Here is a 16,975-nt window from a genome sequence, read left to right as displayed (position 1 = left end):
TGGCACTTAAATGCACAATAGGAACCTTTATTCAGATGAATGCAAACAAAACTGTACAAACATAACACTACAGTAATCTAATGAATAAAGTGCCAAACAAAGCAAACCTGTCAAAACATCAAGCAGTCATTGGTCATGTCACAACACTGCATGGAGAGAGAAAAAAAAAAAAATCAGCCAGAGAACATATGAATGTAACGCTAAACTACTGAACGTTAACGACAGAGGTCCCTTAATTTCATTTGCGCAAATAAAATTGTCCAAGTAAATATTCAGAACTCAAAGTTTGTCTCTGTCATGTCAATTGCCCAGGCAAACTTGTCCCTCTGGGTCTTATTGTAGATTTTTTCAATTGGCACCCCCATTCTTTTGCACCTGAAACAAGTACAAAAAATACATAATCAGATTACTTTCACCAAATTCAATATGAACAAATTGGGTTTGAAGTGCAACATGCCTTTGCCTCAAAATCTAGACAATCTGAAAAGCATTCATTACTGCCATCCTTCAATAATCGTTTCACAGAAGCGTAATAGAAGCAACTTGACATGGTGTGTTATACAATTAAATCAGTTTATCCTATTCATTTACAGCTAGGACACACTTTCTGCCTCATTAACAACTGCTATTTACTAGTTCAGATGTTTGACTGGATACATTAACTATAATCATTGCCAGTTTAAGGTGAAATAACAAATGAGCAATAATAAAAATTGTCACATAACTTTGGCTCTTACAATAATTGGCTCTTGCAGGCACTGTCGATTGTAAGGTGTCCCAATGTAGTTTTGCCATCTCGCTATCAATTTGAATGGTTGCCTCATGCACTCACCAGGCCACACTGATGCGTGGATCCAGATAGTTAAGCTTGGAGGTACCCAGTGCAATCTGCTTGTTCTCCTCTCGATCGGTGGCCTGGACTTCCAGCTTCAGAAGACTCTCCGAACAGCGCTTCACAGCTGCTTTCTTCTTCTCCACCAGTCTGAGTATTATGGATCAGAGACAAATCACAATAATACTTCATTTTCAGGAATTCTACCGCTGATCAGAAAAATCTTAAAATAATTATCACAAAAGTTTTGTTAATGAGCTATTGAACGATGGGGAGCAGGCCAAGTTGGCTGATTATGGCAATGAAAAACTCAACGAGGTGATATGAAGTACTAAAATATACTGGACCCTCATATATTCCTGCTTGGGTAGTCACAAAAAAAAGAAAAACTACCTCTTATTTATTTTTTCTTAAACCCATCCTGGTAACCCAGTAAAGCGGTCTCTTTTTAAGTGCAATACATACATCTGCAGCTTGGGGTCTGAGCTGCCTTTAACCTTTGCATCCTTCTTAGCTTGCTCCAGCTCCGTCTTGGCAAGTGCCAGTTGCTCTTTTCTTGAAGTAATCTGAAAGACAGTTGTGATACACAATGGGTCAGCAAAGTTCCAGAACTGGTGTCACAAAAGTCACATTTCAAATCCAAACTGCTCTGCCCTTGAACTTGGAGTCTAACAATTCCATAGAGCCAGGTCAGGTGAGTAGGAAGTTTGCTTCAGCAATGTTCTCAGCCAGGAACTGTGAGATGCTCAGGGCCTTGTGAGCAGGAGTGTTGTCATTATGATGCAGCCACAAGCTTTGCTAGAGGCTGACATTTTTGGGAAATCCTGAGGGATTCCCACAACACAGGAGTCAACTTTCCCTTTAATACAGGGATCTGGACCGTACAGAATGAAAATTTCGAGGGAGCAGGATTATCCAGTAGGGGCGGGGGGCTCGGAGAATGATTTATTTTTTTATGTAGCTGACCTCCAAAATAGTACATGGGGCAGGAGTCTTTTTCCACCAAGACAGCACATGATTTTTTGTATTGGGAGTGGGGCGCAAATGAAAACCCACTCTTGTGTCACCCTCTATGCTTCACATGTTTGTATTTGAAATGTATTTTTGTGACAATTCATATACTGCCAGTTTAAATATGCAGTAATTATATTCATTTAACAAAAAAAAAATAGTTGACCTGTCTGAAAATTAAAATAAAAAAAAATTATACAGTGAAATGCCACTCGTGACAAAGAATTGTACAGTAACAACGGTAACAGAAAATATTGCCTCCACCCTATAAATAGGCCATAAACTAGTACATTTGTACAAAAAAACTTACCTTGGCCTGAAGGTTTGCCATAGACTGTTCAAAGGTCTTTGGCGGTGCCCGCTGATGGTTACAGAGGATTGCAACCGCTCTGTTCGCTCTGTTGTAGCCGAGAAGTTTCTCTGCATCATTGACCATTGAGTCTGTGGAGGGTGATGGAATAATAATTTGCATTTAGACAATTGTGATGAGTATCACTGTCATTCACTGCAATCTAATTGGGGGACTGCTGGTTTAATTACCACCAGCTCAACTATCTGCTCACAAAAATCATACAAGCATTCAGAATTTCACAGCACTGAAATCGACTAGATCTCTTCTACCGTGGTGGGTAGAGTAGTCGTACTTAAGTAAGATTACAGATAGCCCGTCTTGAGGAAACTATGACTTAGGTCAAAGTATAAAGTGGGAGGCTATATATCACGCAAAAGGATTCAACCCACTAATAAGTATCTGAATGGTAAACTGTGAAGGTCAAGCTGTCAAAATGGAAAGGCGGAGTGACATCAGTGTTCTTTAGAATATAAACTGTCACATGGACTAGTAGGTAAATGCGTATCCATGATCACATTTGAATTTAAATTGAAACCAGCGTATGAATAAAATAGTATTTTGTATGTAATGTATTTATGACTTTTAAGCAAGATGTAATAATCATGCCATTTGTGAATAATTGACACAAAATGTACCAACAGGGTGCTGGTACCAACTCAGAGAAAAACAAATATATTGGTTAGGTTTATATGTGTTTAGAACATCTTTGATTACCATTTGTGAGTTCTTTCAGTTGCTGCTGCAGAGTGGTCGAGGCATTGTATGTCCTGAAAACCTTTGCAGTCAGACCTGGCATGAGGGAACTCAGATGCTTATTTAACATTGTGGTCTGTCATGGGGAGAAATAAAACAGAAACAAGAGACAGCTCAAATATCCCATCTGACTAAAAGGTACGTAAGGTCATTATACAAATGGAATATCTCTTTACTACCACTGGGTGGCACTGTGGTATTTAGAACCCATGTCTATTCTGAACCCAGTCATAGTATTTCATTTAAAAAAAGTTCAGAAGACCTTCCACCCTCTGGCAGTGTGGTGGTATCATAACAAGTTTGACGTGTTATAGGCAGCAGCCAGCCATTGGCTGGAGCCTCAACACCGCAGCAGGGATGAAAGGCTGCAATGCCCCCGTGCTAACATTCACTTGTGGGTCATTACAGGTCTGGCAAAAGAATAAATTATTCAGATGAAGATTGCAATAATGATGAAGCTTGGTTTAATCAAAGCGGGTCCAGCACCCGGCTTTCTGAGGCCACACTTTTGGATGAATGTGAGCCTATTAAATCGACCATGCCTGTGAATGGACATGTAAACATACATGTGCATTCACATGATGAAGGACACCGGCACACGGCTACTGCAGCTTCTACCTTACTAATGAGGGAGCCAACTCATCAGTGGCCATGCTAATGAAGGTTTTGAGAATCTCTAACGTGCTGCTGGCAAATCCATCCTTATTGCATATAATGTAATAGGAAATATTTAATGACGGCCACTATAGACATAGGTCAAAGCAAACATCTTGATTGAAGTCAGCGTAGTCATTTTGAGTTGTTTGACGTGTGTGTGTGTGTGCGTCAATTGGAACTCACTACACGTTTGGGCTGGTGGTGAAAGTCAAAGACTGCATAAGCACGCCAGCGTCCCTCATAAGGGTATGAAGAGTTTCAAATCAGCTTGATGGAAGCATTTTCTAAATCAGCACAAACCCCTTTCAATATACTTATGTTGGTAACGTGGCCATAGATTGAAGTAAAGGGAAATTCTAGCAGCAGCTGCATTTCATATTTACATGCAGTTGAGAGTAATCTTACCATACTAACCCCAATCTAGTCACTGTTACGACTTCAAGTAATAAACAGTCAGTCGGATTTTGGGCTGCTCTTGACCCTTCGACATCCCTTCTCCCATTCCTCTTTTAGTCCGGCCATCATATAACATTTCTTACTCCTCCACTCCCCTCACTGTCCGCTTTTTGCGTGACCTGACCTTTCGGCGTGTCAATCAAACAATCTGCCCAAAGCAGCCATTACCTTGCCACCTCCAACACAACTTGACATTTTCGAACAGGCCGAAGGCTACACAACATAAGCAGTGCACTTTTGCTGCCAATTGTCCCCTATCTAATCCTGTCTTGTCTTTTTCCTTTTCCACAAGATAGAGGTAGCGGGCTGGCAGACCCTCTTGAGCCTATCTAATTGATTTTCTTTCAGCTTCATTTAACTACGTATTTTGCTACAAAATGTCAACTGTTGTATCTGCTCTCACCTCCGGCTCTGTTGCGCTACAGAAACTAATGTGCTCCGCAACAGTCCAAGCACTTAACACAGGGTCACCTGTCAGCGGGTTGTCAGCACTACAAGAATTAATACTAAATGGGAGATCCCTGGCCTCGCAGTCAAGACAATCTGTTAGCCTGGGTTATGCTTTTATATGACAAATGACTAACCCTGACAAGCTCTGTGTCCTAACGGTGGAGGAACCGTTGAAATCTGTTGCCAGCAACTCTATGACAGACTGAAAAGTGATATTTATATGAAGAAATTATATATATATATATATATATATATATATAATTTCTTCATATAAATATCACTTTTATATGTATATTTATATATCTATAACAAATACATTTATTTTCAATTCAATGGAGTCTTGAGTTCTTTCAATTAAAGTTGTTCTATAAATTACAAAAACTTGAAAGAGGGACAGAAAGGAAACTCGGGACACTCACAGTGAGGCGGTCAAAGAGCTCATCGCCAGGGTCCTTGTTTTCCATGAAAATCTTAAGATTCTTAAATGCCTGGCAAAGGAAAAACAGTTTTATAAATTTTTATGTCAACAGTTGCATAATGATACGATTCTCCAATTTGCAGCTTGTGTGCCAAGACAACCTCCCAAATTAAAACGCAGGGTCATCTGAGCTCCCAGCTTGTGCTGCATGACATTACCCTTCAATTTTAAATGCATAGATAAGGCATACCAGAGGAATACCATCCTGTGCATTTCTGACTCACTGGTTTCACAAATAGAAATGTTTAAAATTCAGAGTGACATTTAGCAATCTCACATTTCCTGAGAATGAGGTTCGCTATTTGGCAGGAAACCAAGTCATCCTGTCGAGTATATTGCTTTTGTACGCGCTCGTTTCATTTCACGCGCACAGAGAAAACCAGATACAGGAAAAGAAATGTCAGATTGCCAAGCATACAAAGATACTTGAGGGTCCATTAGCCTGTTTAAATGTATGGGCGGGGAAAAAACATGCACACAAAATAAAACCCTCACAAATTTCTGAAAAACAGAGATGTACTTTTCATCAGACAAAAAACAGCAAGCAAGCAAAAGTTGCAAGATGCTTGTGAACACCAAGACGATAAATCTTTTTTCTTCACACTGTTCTTTTCCTGGTCACAAATCAGAAAGTTTGCATGTGCGTGAGTGCGTGTACACGTGTGTATGTATTGTATGTATACACGTTGTGAAGAAGACTTTTGTTCCTTTACCTTACTGATGACTGGGACCTTGTTGTAATAGCGAATGGAATCTTTACCCAGGAAATCAAATTCCACTACACATTCGTTGCCATCCAGCTGCTTATGGAGTGTGATGTGCTCAACACGTAGTGAACAGCAGCCCACTGTGTCTGCCGTCTCTCCCTCCTCCTTTTCATTACCAGCTCTCAGCGCCAGCTTTTCCAGGTCAAAAGATGAAGAGATCAATATCAAATCCACAGTAGGGATGCTTTCATCTTCAGTACAAACATTCAGAACAAGCGTTTGCCAGTAAAACCAACAACATGCAGAGCTTTACAGGGAAATCAAGTCATACTTTTTTTTCTTTGCTTTAGTGGTGTGGCCATTTTGTGACTCGCTGTCAACTGAAATCGACATCAGAGTGCCTAAAGGCTTGCGAATGTCACATGACCAAACCCAGAACACAGGTGCGGCATGATGGGTCACTACATGAGCCCTTAGGCAGTTTGACTTTTTTTTCCTCCAACCATCCATCCATCCATTATCCGTACCGCTTGTCCCCATGGGTGTCGTAATTAAGTCAAAACAGGTTACTTCATATTCCACTGAAGAAATGTTCATCAGAATGCATTTTTAGACTAGTGGGGGGCGCACAGCACATTCTATTGTCAAGAAAATTTGTGACTTGACTTCCCCTTTAACACATTTACAAGACCAACACACTATTTGAGGTTTACACTCCTTACCTGTCCAAAATATGAAGCATTTGGAAATGCCAAAATATTTATTATCTTTGATATGGCAATTGTAAATACACCAGTAGTATGTACAAATTGCCTAAACTGCATCCGGTGGGCAGGAAACAAAACTTCCAAAAAGCCAATAGGGAAAAAGTAGGAGATGGAAACCCAGGAGGAAAGACAGTTTACATACAATCAAATATTGTCCTTGCAAAAGGCATTGTATTGTACGTGAGAAGGCAGAAAAGGTTATCCAGACACACAGAGATGGATTTTTCCATATGCTCATGTCTCTTCCAATTAGACCCAAGTGTTAAGAAGGGCCCGTGTGAGAAGTTCATCTTAACGGTGTGTAATAATGGAGAACTTGATATTTGCATTAATTGATTCATACATAATCAGACCTTATCAATGAAGTAGAGGGCCACAGCTCTCTGTCGAATACGCATCTCTTTGGACTTCATATCAATAAGGTACTGTTCACGGATGCCATCCACATGCTGCTTAAGTTTGCGAGCAACCTCATATTTCTCCCAGTCCTTTTCACCCTGCAATCCAAGAAAGTAATGCAAAAGTGTAGACAACCAATGTTGGTAAAGAGTCAAAAAGACAAACAGATATCTAAACAAAACAAAGAAACAACTGCAAACAGTTCATTTACTAACAAAATCTACAGTACTTTATTACTCAATGCTCGATTGATTTATTGCTCGACTCTATTACACGTGCACTATTCTGTTTTGTTCTGTTTTTCGGTATTTGCTACTGGAATCGGAATTTCTCGAGGGAGTACTTCTAAGGGATAAATAAAGTTGAGTCTAAGTCTTAGAACATAATGCGTGTTGTTCATGTCTGTTACACAAAAACAAGATTTTCCCAGACTGACTTTGAGTTTGGAGTTGGCATTCAGCATGACATATTTAATGCTCCCCTGGATGTTTTCTGTCCAACTGGCCAACCATGTCACAGTGTTGTCATGGCGGACTTCCTTCCAGTGATGGCCGGCAGGAGGTACAGGGATGCAGGATTCTCTGAGGCAAACGGAGCAAGAAAGAATCACAAAGTACACCAAGCGTAATGTTTTGCAAGCAACCTCTCAGATGTACATGCTCTATATTTTCAAATCTGCCAGAAATTATCATACTTCACCTCTTTGCGTTAGCAGATTTAGAAAAGAGCTTGATTTTCAGAAGGGAATGGGACAGCTCGGGGACTGACATTCAGATTTACAAAGCTTCAATTTGGGTGTCGACTACAATCACTAAGCTTTTTGTCAAGTCGTTCTTCGCATTTACATCAAATTAATATCACACATGGACAACCTTGGCCTCTCTCTCACCTGCTGCAGTTGATTATGACATCTTCAGGCTGGATCCTTTTCTTCAGCTTGCCTTGTTTGGGATGCTCGCCTCTACCTCTGAACAGCCCTGGCGGTTCAATCTTAAAGTTGCCAATACGCTCTCTGTGATGGTCCAGCGTACAGTAGCCAAACTCCTCCACTATCTTCTGATTGGCCTCTTTCAAAACCTGCACAACACGCACCCAAAACCCAACTGATAGAAACTATGGCATAAACACTTAATACCGACACGTCCACCCGATGCTCTCACATATTACAACGTAATCTTACCAGTTTTTCTTCCTTGCTTGAGTTTCGCTTTTCCTCTACCTTGGCTTTATGCATTGCATGAATCTCTCCAAAATCACATTTGTCAAGGTCTTGAATCAACAACTGCTCCTCATGCGTCATCTCCTACAACAGGTGAAAGGTTTGTTACAGAGAAGTCTGTTACAAGGGCATGGGGGAAAATAAACAAGATTGAGTGCAAAAAGGTTTGACACGACATTATTGTTGCATGGCCTCACTCTGGTTTATTGATTTGTTGTCATTATCATTTCAACACAAAAACAATTACATTGGAACTGTGTCTAGAGCCATCTTTGACACTTCCTTGAAACATGCAGCATTTGTGACACTGTAATGTTATATAATATAATGCAATATTAAAGAATATGTAGGCTGGCGCATCTGCATGTTAGGCAGTTGAGCTGAGCTTTTTGCACAAAAGATTTTCCTCTTAAAAGAGACTGCTATAACTTGGCATCAATAAACGCTTGCTTTCGGTGGATACTCTTGATTAGCTAAGATGCTAGGGTTGAAAAAATGTCATGGCAACGTGTGGGACTTTTATTATCATCAAAATGTCAAACCCAGAAAAATATATAAAACTTTGGACTCAGTCCACATATCTAAAAAGCGCCGTAGTTGGTTGTTACCTCAGCCCTGAGTAATAGTGATGTCATTTTCAGTCGACAGCATAGAACATGTACGTTACACATTAAAGTACATTTTTGACTTGATCATTTTCTTTGAAGAGAAATTAAAGGACAAAAAATGTATTAAGTCAAAAGCACATTATGCAATGGACTCAAGTGCTTTTCCAAGTTAGTCACGCAATTGCAACCTAATGAAACATGTTACACCAGGACATACCATTAATACCTAAGGAGAAGATAGAACCAAGCTACCAAAACAAATCAGACTTATTTTTCAACCTGCACTTGTTAACTGTTTGTGCTGTACCAACTAGACTATATGGAAGGAGATTTCTGTACCATATAAAGGTGGGAAAGTACACAGCAACTACTGCATAGCAAATGGCTTGCCCCAAATTAGTGACAAACACTGAAGAGTACTTTAATGAGTTAATCATCTTTGTCGTCAATTTCCACCAATGCAGGCTCTCTGATGTCAAAGGAGTTTAAAAATGCAAAACCTCAAGTGTCGAGTAACATATTTAACAGTGTACACTTGGAAAAACACGGTGGCTGTATGGACATCCAGTCAGTCAGCGTATCTAAGCATGACTGACAAACGACAGGAGGTGGGCACTGAGGGCAGTCGAGCGAGAAGAGTTTTTTCCGCCTCTAATATAACAGTTTAATTGGATTTGTTCATATGCAGAGAAGCTACTTGTATGGATTAGCATATCAATGCATTGCTACAAATTATATTTTCAAGTGCATTGAGCACTAAGCAGTGCAAAATTAATTCTGCATGATATGCCCCCATGCTTGGCGCATCATTTCCCCTCCACAAAAGACACCTCTGACTGACAGCAGTGTCAATGGTGGTAGTCTTACTTGCACATCATTTCAATATTTAGAAAACATAAGTCACATTTTACGCAAACCTGGAAAACATGCAGGTTTTATCAACATTTGTCAATGTACCGGTAAGGCAGTTAAATCGTACTTGCAAGATTCATGTCACCAGACATGGGAAAAGAACTGTACATCTTAAAAGTATTCGGTGTGTTGTCCTGTTTCCATTTTGTATGTTTACAGCCTTGCTCTAAAATGAATGAATGCATTAGTTTCCCCATTAAAACTCTAAACCCCATCCAATAATACCAACATGAAAAGTTTTCTTGAAATCTTAAAAACTCTTTTTTCGGTAGAAGAAAACAGTTTGTAGCCTTTGGAGCTCACTCATATCCATTCATATTCCTCGAGCTGTTTCTACAAGCGTAATTGGAGTTCTCAGATCAGAGACGGGAAATGGACTTTTTTGTTTGGATTGGCAGACACCGGTTAATAAAGAGTAATCAAATTGACAGTGCATATCAAAGTCACTGGACAAACCAAACATGAAGTTGAAGCCTTGACTTTCAAGACAAGATTGTCTTGAGTTAGTTGTTTGGATAAGGGTCGAGAAAGATTTCGGCTGCTTTGAACTTCCCATTGAGCACAGTGGCCTCCATCATTTATTCAAATAATAAGTGTGGAACTACCAGGACTCTTCCTAGAGCTTATTTTCTCTCTATACTTAACAATTAGGGGAAAAAGGTCTTTAGCGAGGAAATTTTGTGTGTGTGTGCGTGGGTGTGCGTGTGTGCGTGTGCATGTGTGCGTGCTGGCGTGTGTGTGTGTGGGGGGAGCCAATGGTTAGTCTGTCAAAGCTCTAGGCAGCGTTTCTCTGTAGAAACCAAGAAGTAACCAGAATAGGAGCCATTTCTGCAGAAATCCACCAATCAGGCTTTGCCAAAGCTTGAGACATATTTTTCCAAAGTGTCATTGCTGTCATATGTGCAGGAATAATAGATTGACTAAGGCAAATGTCTGTACCAGGTGATTACCTTTTTATTCTCAGAAAAGTTTTAAAATGTTTTTCTGTTTCTATTATGGGGTGGTGTGTGTAGAATTTAGAGGGACACAATTTTTTTTTTTTTTTTTTTTTAGAATGACAGTAAAATAGATTCACCAGATATAGGTAAATTCAACATATATGGAGTGTCATGCACATTTTAAGTTTTTATAATTCCAAAGAGTATTTTTAAGCATCTTAAAAGGGGAGACAAAACTAGATTCAAGAACATTTAGACTCAATCAAATATAAGAATTACAAGATAGCAGTACAAAATATACTGTCAGGGTTGTTCATATTGTGGAGAATTCATTTTTAATCCCAAGTTTATATTTACCCGTCTCCAAGATTTGAAGAAGTTCTCCCGAAAAACCTTTTTTGTAGTGTATTCATGATCTAACATCTGAGCAAAAAACACAGCCACCTCCTCAGCTGCCAGGCTCAGCTTCACTGGCTCACCTGAGCACAACCACAAACAAAATAAAGCAAAATGATTTGTTTCTATTTAATGGTAAGGTAGCATTAGCCGGGTCGAATGCAGCATTTCTTTTAAGATATCGTTCTTCAGCAAAAACACAAACCAATACACATCTATATACTTGGAAGTGGAACAATTCAATTGACTCCTCTTTAAAATCGTATTTTTTTCGCCCTTACACCCCTTGTGTAACAGGCCTTTAGTAAAAACAATCATTGTTTTTGTATTGACAGTGATGCAACTTCTTGCATATTTATCAGTCATATGGTGTTTTAGTTTGAAAAATTCTCAAAATGTCTTCAAAAGTCGAAATATACAGTGTAAGCGAGCTTATGAGGTAAACAAAAAGTGAATGAAATCAGGGTAGCCGAACGGAACTGTAAATTATGCAAATGGTCAAGACAATATCACAAGATTATCTGATTGAGGGTCAATGCAGATCACTGAAACGTTTCCTGAAGACATTGTTTTAACGAACTGAACAAAACAGCAATGTTACACATTGGAGCCTGTGTTTTTTTCAACAATGTTTGATTACTTTTAGAGGAGAGATTCTTCCTGGGTAAATGTTTGCACATTCTCTTGGGCAGATCGCTTACCTTTGTAGTAGAAGTGAACGTTGTCTGGTAGGGGCTGGTAGTCAGGTGGAAAATAAGGCCCTTTGTGTTCCAGAAACCTCCATTTCACCCCAGCTTCATACTTCTCTTCTTCCCACCTGATGGATGTGATATGAGGATATATTTGACAATTCTAATTGCCCAAGTGTGTGTGCGCATGTGTGAGGGAGAGCAAGCGAGCCCAAGAGCGAGAGAAACATGAGGACAGGTTGAAAAGCAGCATCTCCAAACCATCGCCAGCGCTTCTGTTCCTCCTCTTCCTTCTGTCGAATCTTCAATTCTCTTGCTTCTTTAATCTCCTCCTTTGTCTTCTTAGACTTTTTGGAAACCGGCTGCTCTCCTTCCTCTATCTTCACATCCTGTACGGAAAAGTACATTTCAAAGGTGAATTCAATACGCTCCAGCACTGACCAATCTTATAACTCACACATTACTGTTGGTGACAGATCAAGCCGAGGAGACAGGTTTACCGTTTTAGGTTTTTTCTTAGCATGCTTTTTCAGAGGTTCTCCATCGCTTTCTTCCTCTGAATGATGCCGTTTTTTATGTTTGCCGCCGTTTCTACACAAACAGAATATCAAATGATTTTACAATGAGGCAGTGCAATTCAGCAGACATCACGGTATACCTTTTAGTTGAGGAATTCCTGTAAGGGAAAAAAAATACAATCGGCAATGTCCTGTATATAATTTGGCTTGCTTAGCTTGAATGGTCTAATCCTGTCAAAAAACATCCTTGCCATAAACCTGCTTTCATTCCCAGGACTCAACTGAGAAACACTGCAACAGTTAACATATTGCATCACTGGAAGAAAGCACAGCTCACAAAGCTCTGTATCACCCCACGCTCCATTGCAATCCATTTCGTTTTTTAGTTTTCCACTTGTACCATTACAATCCTACTGTAGCACAAAAATGAAAATTCTGCCAACCGTTCAACAGTGGTGTCAAATTTTGTCCTAAATGTAGTGCAGCACTGGTTAATATTCCAATAGAAAGGTGACACACGTAGTTCCATTTTATAGACCAATTGCCATGATACTGTACTTTATTAGAAAAAAACTTGGCAAGTCTGTCTTAGTAGTAGGTCAGTCAGTGCTTTCTTTTATAGGATACTCAACACCTTAGATTGCTGCAGACTCTGACTTACTTTAGTGCTTCACTGGTGGGAACATCTGCAGGTTCAGCCTTGGTTCTTCTTCTTTTCACTCCTTTCTTCTTTGTAGTGAAGTTACCATCATCGGGCTCACTACTAATACAAACATGCATGCACACAAACACCATCCATTTAGAGTCTGATCCTAGACAAAGGGGAAATGATCACAAACACATTTAGACAGATGTGTAAAGAATATTTAAAGGGAATGGCCTTTTGGGTATGTTGGAATTTTTTTCGTCCAGCACACAAAAAAATGGGAGCGAAAACAAGTGTGTTTCAATCGTACTTTTAGATTTTTGCCATAGCATCATTTCCGTCTCAGCATCAAGGGACTATATGCAGGAAGAGTACAGGAGTAAAAAATGTAGTATTGTGACAATACCCACATTTTCTTATTTCTACCAAAATTTATGTTTATTACCAAATCATTCATTGTAACCATAACTTACCCCCTGTGTGAGCTCGCTCAATTATTACCTAAACCATTGGACAGAAACATGTGAAGCCACAAATACGAATAATGTTTTATAAGTCGATTCTGTCTTTGAAATGTCACTCTTAATACAGGTATAATTATTTCCGTGGGAAAACATTAATCATGCTATAAAATGTGGATGGATTTTGTGCAAGTTGTTTGAATATCATAATGAAAGACATGAACCAGGAATGGGGGGAAAAAAAAGAGATTTTAGGTTCAATCATTTCAGCATGGCTTGTCAGATATTATCTGGGCCTTAAAGAAACACTGGCGTTAAAATTTCATTTCTACCTGAAATTGCTTGGTGATTCCAGCTTCTCAGTTTTTGGCGCTTTTATCTGTAGGGAGACAAATCAAAGCTCAGCAGACCGATAAAACACACTTGCTACATGAGCTGATTGACATGGGATGTATGCTAATCTGGGTATTTTGCTAAAGGGCAACTCAGACATGAATAGGTTGAGACAGGTGAGACTCATTAGTTTATCCCTGTCTATCCTTTTGCTGGTCTGAAAAAATTAAATTTGGGATTTCTTCTCAACCATAGTTACCCATGGGGACAAGTCCTTGTCAGTAACAGTATCGGACAAGGCTGTCTTTGAGAGCAATGCAATTCAATGATAGTATTAGAATGCATTGGCTTGTGTAGATCTACTTAATATTGCAGCTGGTTAGTGTAAATGTACTCTAGTAATTACAAAGAAAATTAAGTGGAGGTCAAATAGCATCAGAGCTGGTGCACACACTTGTACCTCTAAGAAAACCGCAGCTGTTTAACTTTGAATGTTCATTGAGCTTGATAAGCATGCTTCCTCATAATGATGAAAAAGAATCCTTGAGTTCCACAGAAGAGAGCAATGGTGATTTTACCTTCTTGATATTTCCATTAGGAGTTTTCTCTGTAGATTTGGTTGACTTTGCACTGCAGGTCATACGAAAAAGAGGAGACATTTAAGAGATGGGAATTCAAGAATATGAAAAACAGGTTGTTGGAACTGAAGCATCTGATTAAAAACTTGCTTTAAGTTGACGTATTGGTCCCTTTAATGACTCTTTGTCCTTTACAAAAAAAGCCAAAGCAGTTGTTAGGCTTGTATCTTGACCTGGTTGATATTCTAGTCAGACAATGCAGTAAAATGCCACAAATTAGTCAAGCAGCGTGCAAGAGGTTCTTCATGCAGCTCTTGCATGTTTCTTCTTTGTCTAACCTTTTCACGCTTGAGAAACAAGACACTGGGTTGTAATTATGACCCCGGCGCCTTTATTGTATTCTTTTGAGAAAAGAAAAATTCAAAAGGTTGTAGTTCATACGATAAAAATCAGTTATATGACCGATTCTCATCATTTGAATTTCAAATGCATGCCCTCATGGAGTAAATTTTTCACATACCAAAAATCCAGAATTAAAAAATTAAAAAATACTAACAAAAATATTCAACGTTAATGATTTATTGGGTTTTACACCTACTAATTCTATTTTTTTTTGACCTATTCAAATCGCTCTGTCACACTGTTCATATTGTCCCTTCAACCTGTTCACACTTACCAAAAAGCATAAAAAAAAAACATTTTCTCAATGAAAATGACCAGCAAAAAATATTTGGGGAGAAATTAGAACAATTCAAAATTCAACATGCTCAGCTCATTCTCAGTCATTGTACTGGATATCATTTAACATCATTCAATATTATTCCACAAGTCTTTATTCAGCCTCTCAGCCTGCACACGCAATTTCTTCAGAAATGCGATTCTCTGGTTGTAGCCTACTCTGTCATCTCGCTCTGCGATTTTACCTGTTGTCTGCCTATGCTTAAATCAGTGGTTCTTAATCTGGGTTCTATCGAACCCTAGGGGTTCGGTGCGTCGGTCTCAGGGGTTCGGCAGAGCCTCCACTGGGGAGATCCGAACGCACCTGATTTATCATGTAAATTCGTGATAACGCATATCTGAACTGGTCCTGCAGAGGCACACTGATTTGCAGGTATGTAATTTGTTGAGTTCATGCATTGTGTTGGTTTTGTTCTTTGAACAAGGTGATGATCATGCACGGCTCATTTTGTGCACCAGTAAAAAACATCAATGTCTTGAATTAGATTTTTTGGGGTGAATTTTTCACTAAAGAGGGGTTCGGTGAATGCGCATATGAAACTGGTGGGGTTCGGTACCTCCAACAAGGTTAAGCACCACTGGCTTAAGTGCTGTCGTTAAGTGTCACCAGACAATGCCATTGCAAGCGCTTTTGCTATGTGTTACACTGGGTGCCACGGCTTACCTTTCGCAGTGCGCGGAGGGACACTCCCTGAGGAAATGTCCCACTGCAACTGTACTGTAACACTAACTTAATTTATACTTGAATAAATTTTAAATATTAGTTTATGCGGTCCTGCCCGCTCATGTAGTTATTCAACTTGGACGTTTCCCCCACCATAGACAGAAATAGGATTTTAAAAAAAAAAAAGAGAGAGTGAGAGGAAGAGTGCGAGCCCCCCAAAATTGCAAGAAAAATATAATTACTGCTTCCATTAAAGAATAAGAAATTGTGCACTGTAACAAAGACTGCAAATGTACACATATATAGCCCTTTGTTTTAATGTAAAGATAGTGTGCAGTGTGTAAATGAGGGTGCAGGCAGATTGCGCAGTCTCTTAACATAAGCTGAGTGAGACGACATCGTCAGGCGACGCTTAGCAACAATACTTTGTCAAATGACACGTCATGACGATACGTTCGAGTTTTAGGCACAAATCGAACGCCATAAACATGCACTCGGGTGGCATGGAACCTTGCATATTTACCTCACTTGTATTCACTTTCCAATGTGCAGTTTTTACGATGTGTCCAGTTTCCCTCCCATTATTTTTAATTGTTGTTAAACATCGAGGTTAATGTATGCATCATAAAAAAAATGTGTCTTTCATTGTATGTATTTGTGGTCAAGACTACTCACCTGTCGCCCCCAGCTTCAGCAAACTCATTGCCGTTTGGCCTCATGTTCAGTTTCGTAACTTTGTGTTTGGTCTTCCTGTCTTCTTTCGCGTCCTTCTCTCTTCCCATCCCTCACAAGTTCCTATGAGAGACAGATGATATAAATAATGAATCAACAGGCCAAGAAAACGCCACGATTTACGTCTTGATATGACCATACCAGCTAGTACACTCAGTCGCACTCGGCTAAACTTCGAGGTGTTAGCCAATTAACGCGTCAATTCTATCCAGCTGCAATTCCATTAAGCTGCAGGTTACCTCCAAATAGTGAATAAAATGATGCAGTATTCGTACAAAACAATTTTATGTCTCCAACTGTGGGCAAGAAACGTCCAGCGTTTTCAAAACACGAGAGCATAAAATAGGCCTATATGATAAAAAGCCAGAAACAATTTACGTCATTCAATCACTATGAAAAAAACGAGGGACGAGTGCTGCATTCCATGACGGTGGGAAGTCGGAGTCTTCCGACCTCCGACCAGCGAGCGAAACTGTGGGCCGTGAACATGAAAAAGAAAAGTCGAGAAGAAAATGTGATCCCAACTTCACTGAGTGAGTCAAACTGACGTCATTCGACAATAACAATTTATGTGAATAAAAAAAAATCTTGTTAAAAATTGTTAAATTTGGCAGGCTGATGACAGGTTGCATGACATTAATTAAGATGGTGACGCAGTACGCTTGATCTGATACAGCAGTA

General features: G+C 39.5%; 1 protein-coding gene across 2 annotated transcripts; it reads right to left on the bottom strand.

Moving 5' to 3' along the window:
* Window positions 1-6: 6 nt before the first annotated feature.
* LOC148396400 (DNA topoisomerase I, mitochondrial) lies at window positions 7-16,705 on the bottom strand. Of its 2 annotated transcripts, none has more exons than XM_088379777.1 (20): window positions 16,436-16,705; window positions 16,238-16,357; window positions 14,161-14,212; window positions 13,582-13,628; window positions 12,804-12,902; window positions 12,125-12,215; window positions 11,886-12,013; window positions 11,637-11,752; window positions 10,897-11,018; window positions 8,043-8,165; window positions 7,752-7,939; window positions 7,299-7,443; window positions 6,817-6,960; window positions 5,703-5,888; window positions 4,931-4,999; window positions 2,910-3,024; window positions 2,154-2,284; window positions 1,298-1,398; window positions 833-982; window positions 7-375 (listed from the first exon to the last, which is right to left on the bottom strand). In XM_088379777.1, the coding sequence occupies exons 2-20, from the start codon at window positions 16,342-16,344 to the stop codon at window positions 273-275; spliced, it is 2,217 nt and encodes a 738-aa protein (XP_088235903.1). In that variant the 5' UTR covers window positions 16,345-16,357; window positions 16,436-16,705; the 3' UTR covers window positions 7-272. The 2 variants fall into 2 exon arrangements, with proteins under 2 accessions (XP_088235903.1, XP_088235902.1); XM_088379776.1 differs by having other exon boundaries at window positions 12,804-12,905; window positions 16,436-16,704.
* Between the last annotated feature and the right edge of the window lie 270 nt (window positions 16,706-16,975).

The sequence above is a fragment of the Syngnathus floridae genome, chromosome 6 (assembly GCF_059516105.1).
Source record: "Syngnathus floridae isolate MCC-2025c chromosome 6, RoL_Sflo_1.0, whole genome shotgun sequence".
NCBI lineage: Eukaryota > Metazoa > Chordata > Actinopteri > Syngnathiformes > Syngnathidae > Syngnathus > Syngnathus floridae.
The sequence above is the reverse complement of the archived record's forward strand: the minus strand, read 5'-3'. Positions and strand labels throughout refer to the sequence as shown.

What these genes read in the sequence shown, in the direction of transcription:
- LOC148396400 (XM_088379776.1), bottom strand. Translation starts at nt 16,344, where the DNA reads ATGGGAAGAGAGAAGGACGCGAAAGAAGACAGGAAGACCAAACACAAA. An exon ending in CTAATGGAAATATCAAGAAG is followed by an intron (nt 13,629 to 14,160) that starts GTAAAATCACCA and finishes GTCTCCCTACAG; the next exon opens with ATAAAAGCGCCAAAAACTGA. An exon ending in GTCATAATCAACTGCAGCAG is followed by an intron (nt 7,444 to 7,751) that starts GTGAGAGAGAGG and finishes CGTTTGCCTCAG; the next exon opens with AGAATCCTGCATCCCTGTAC.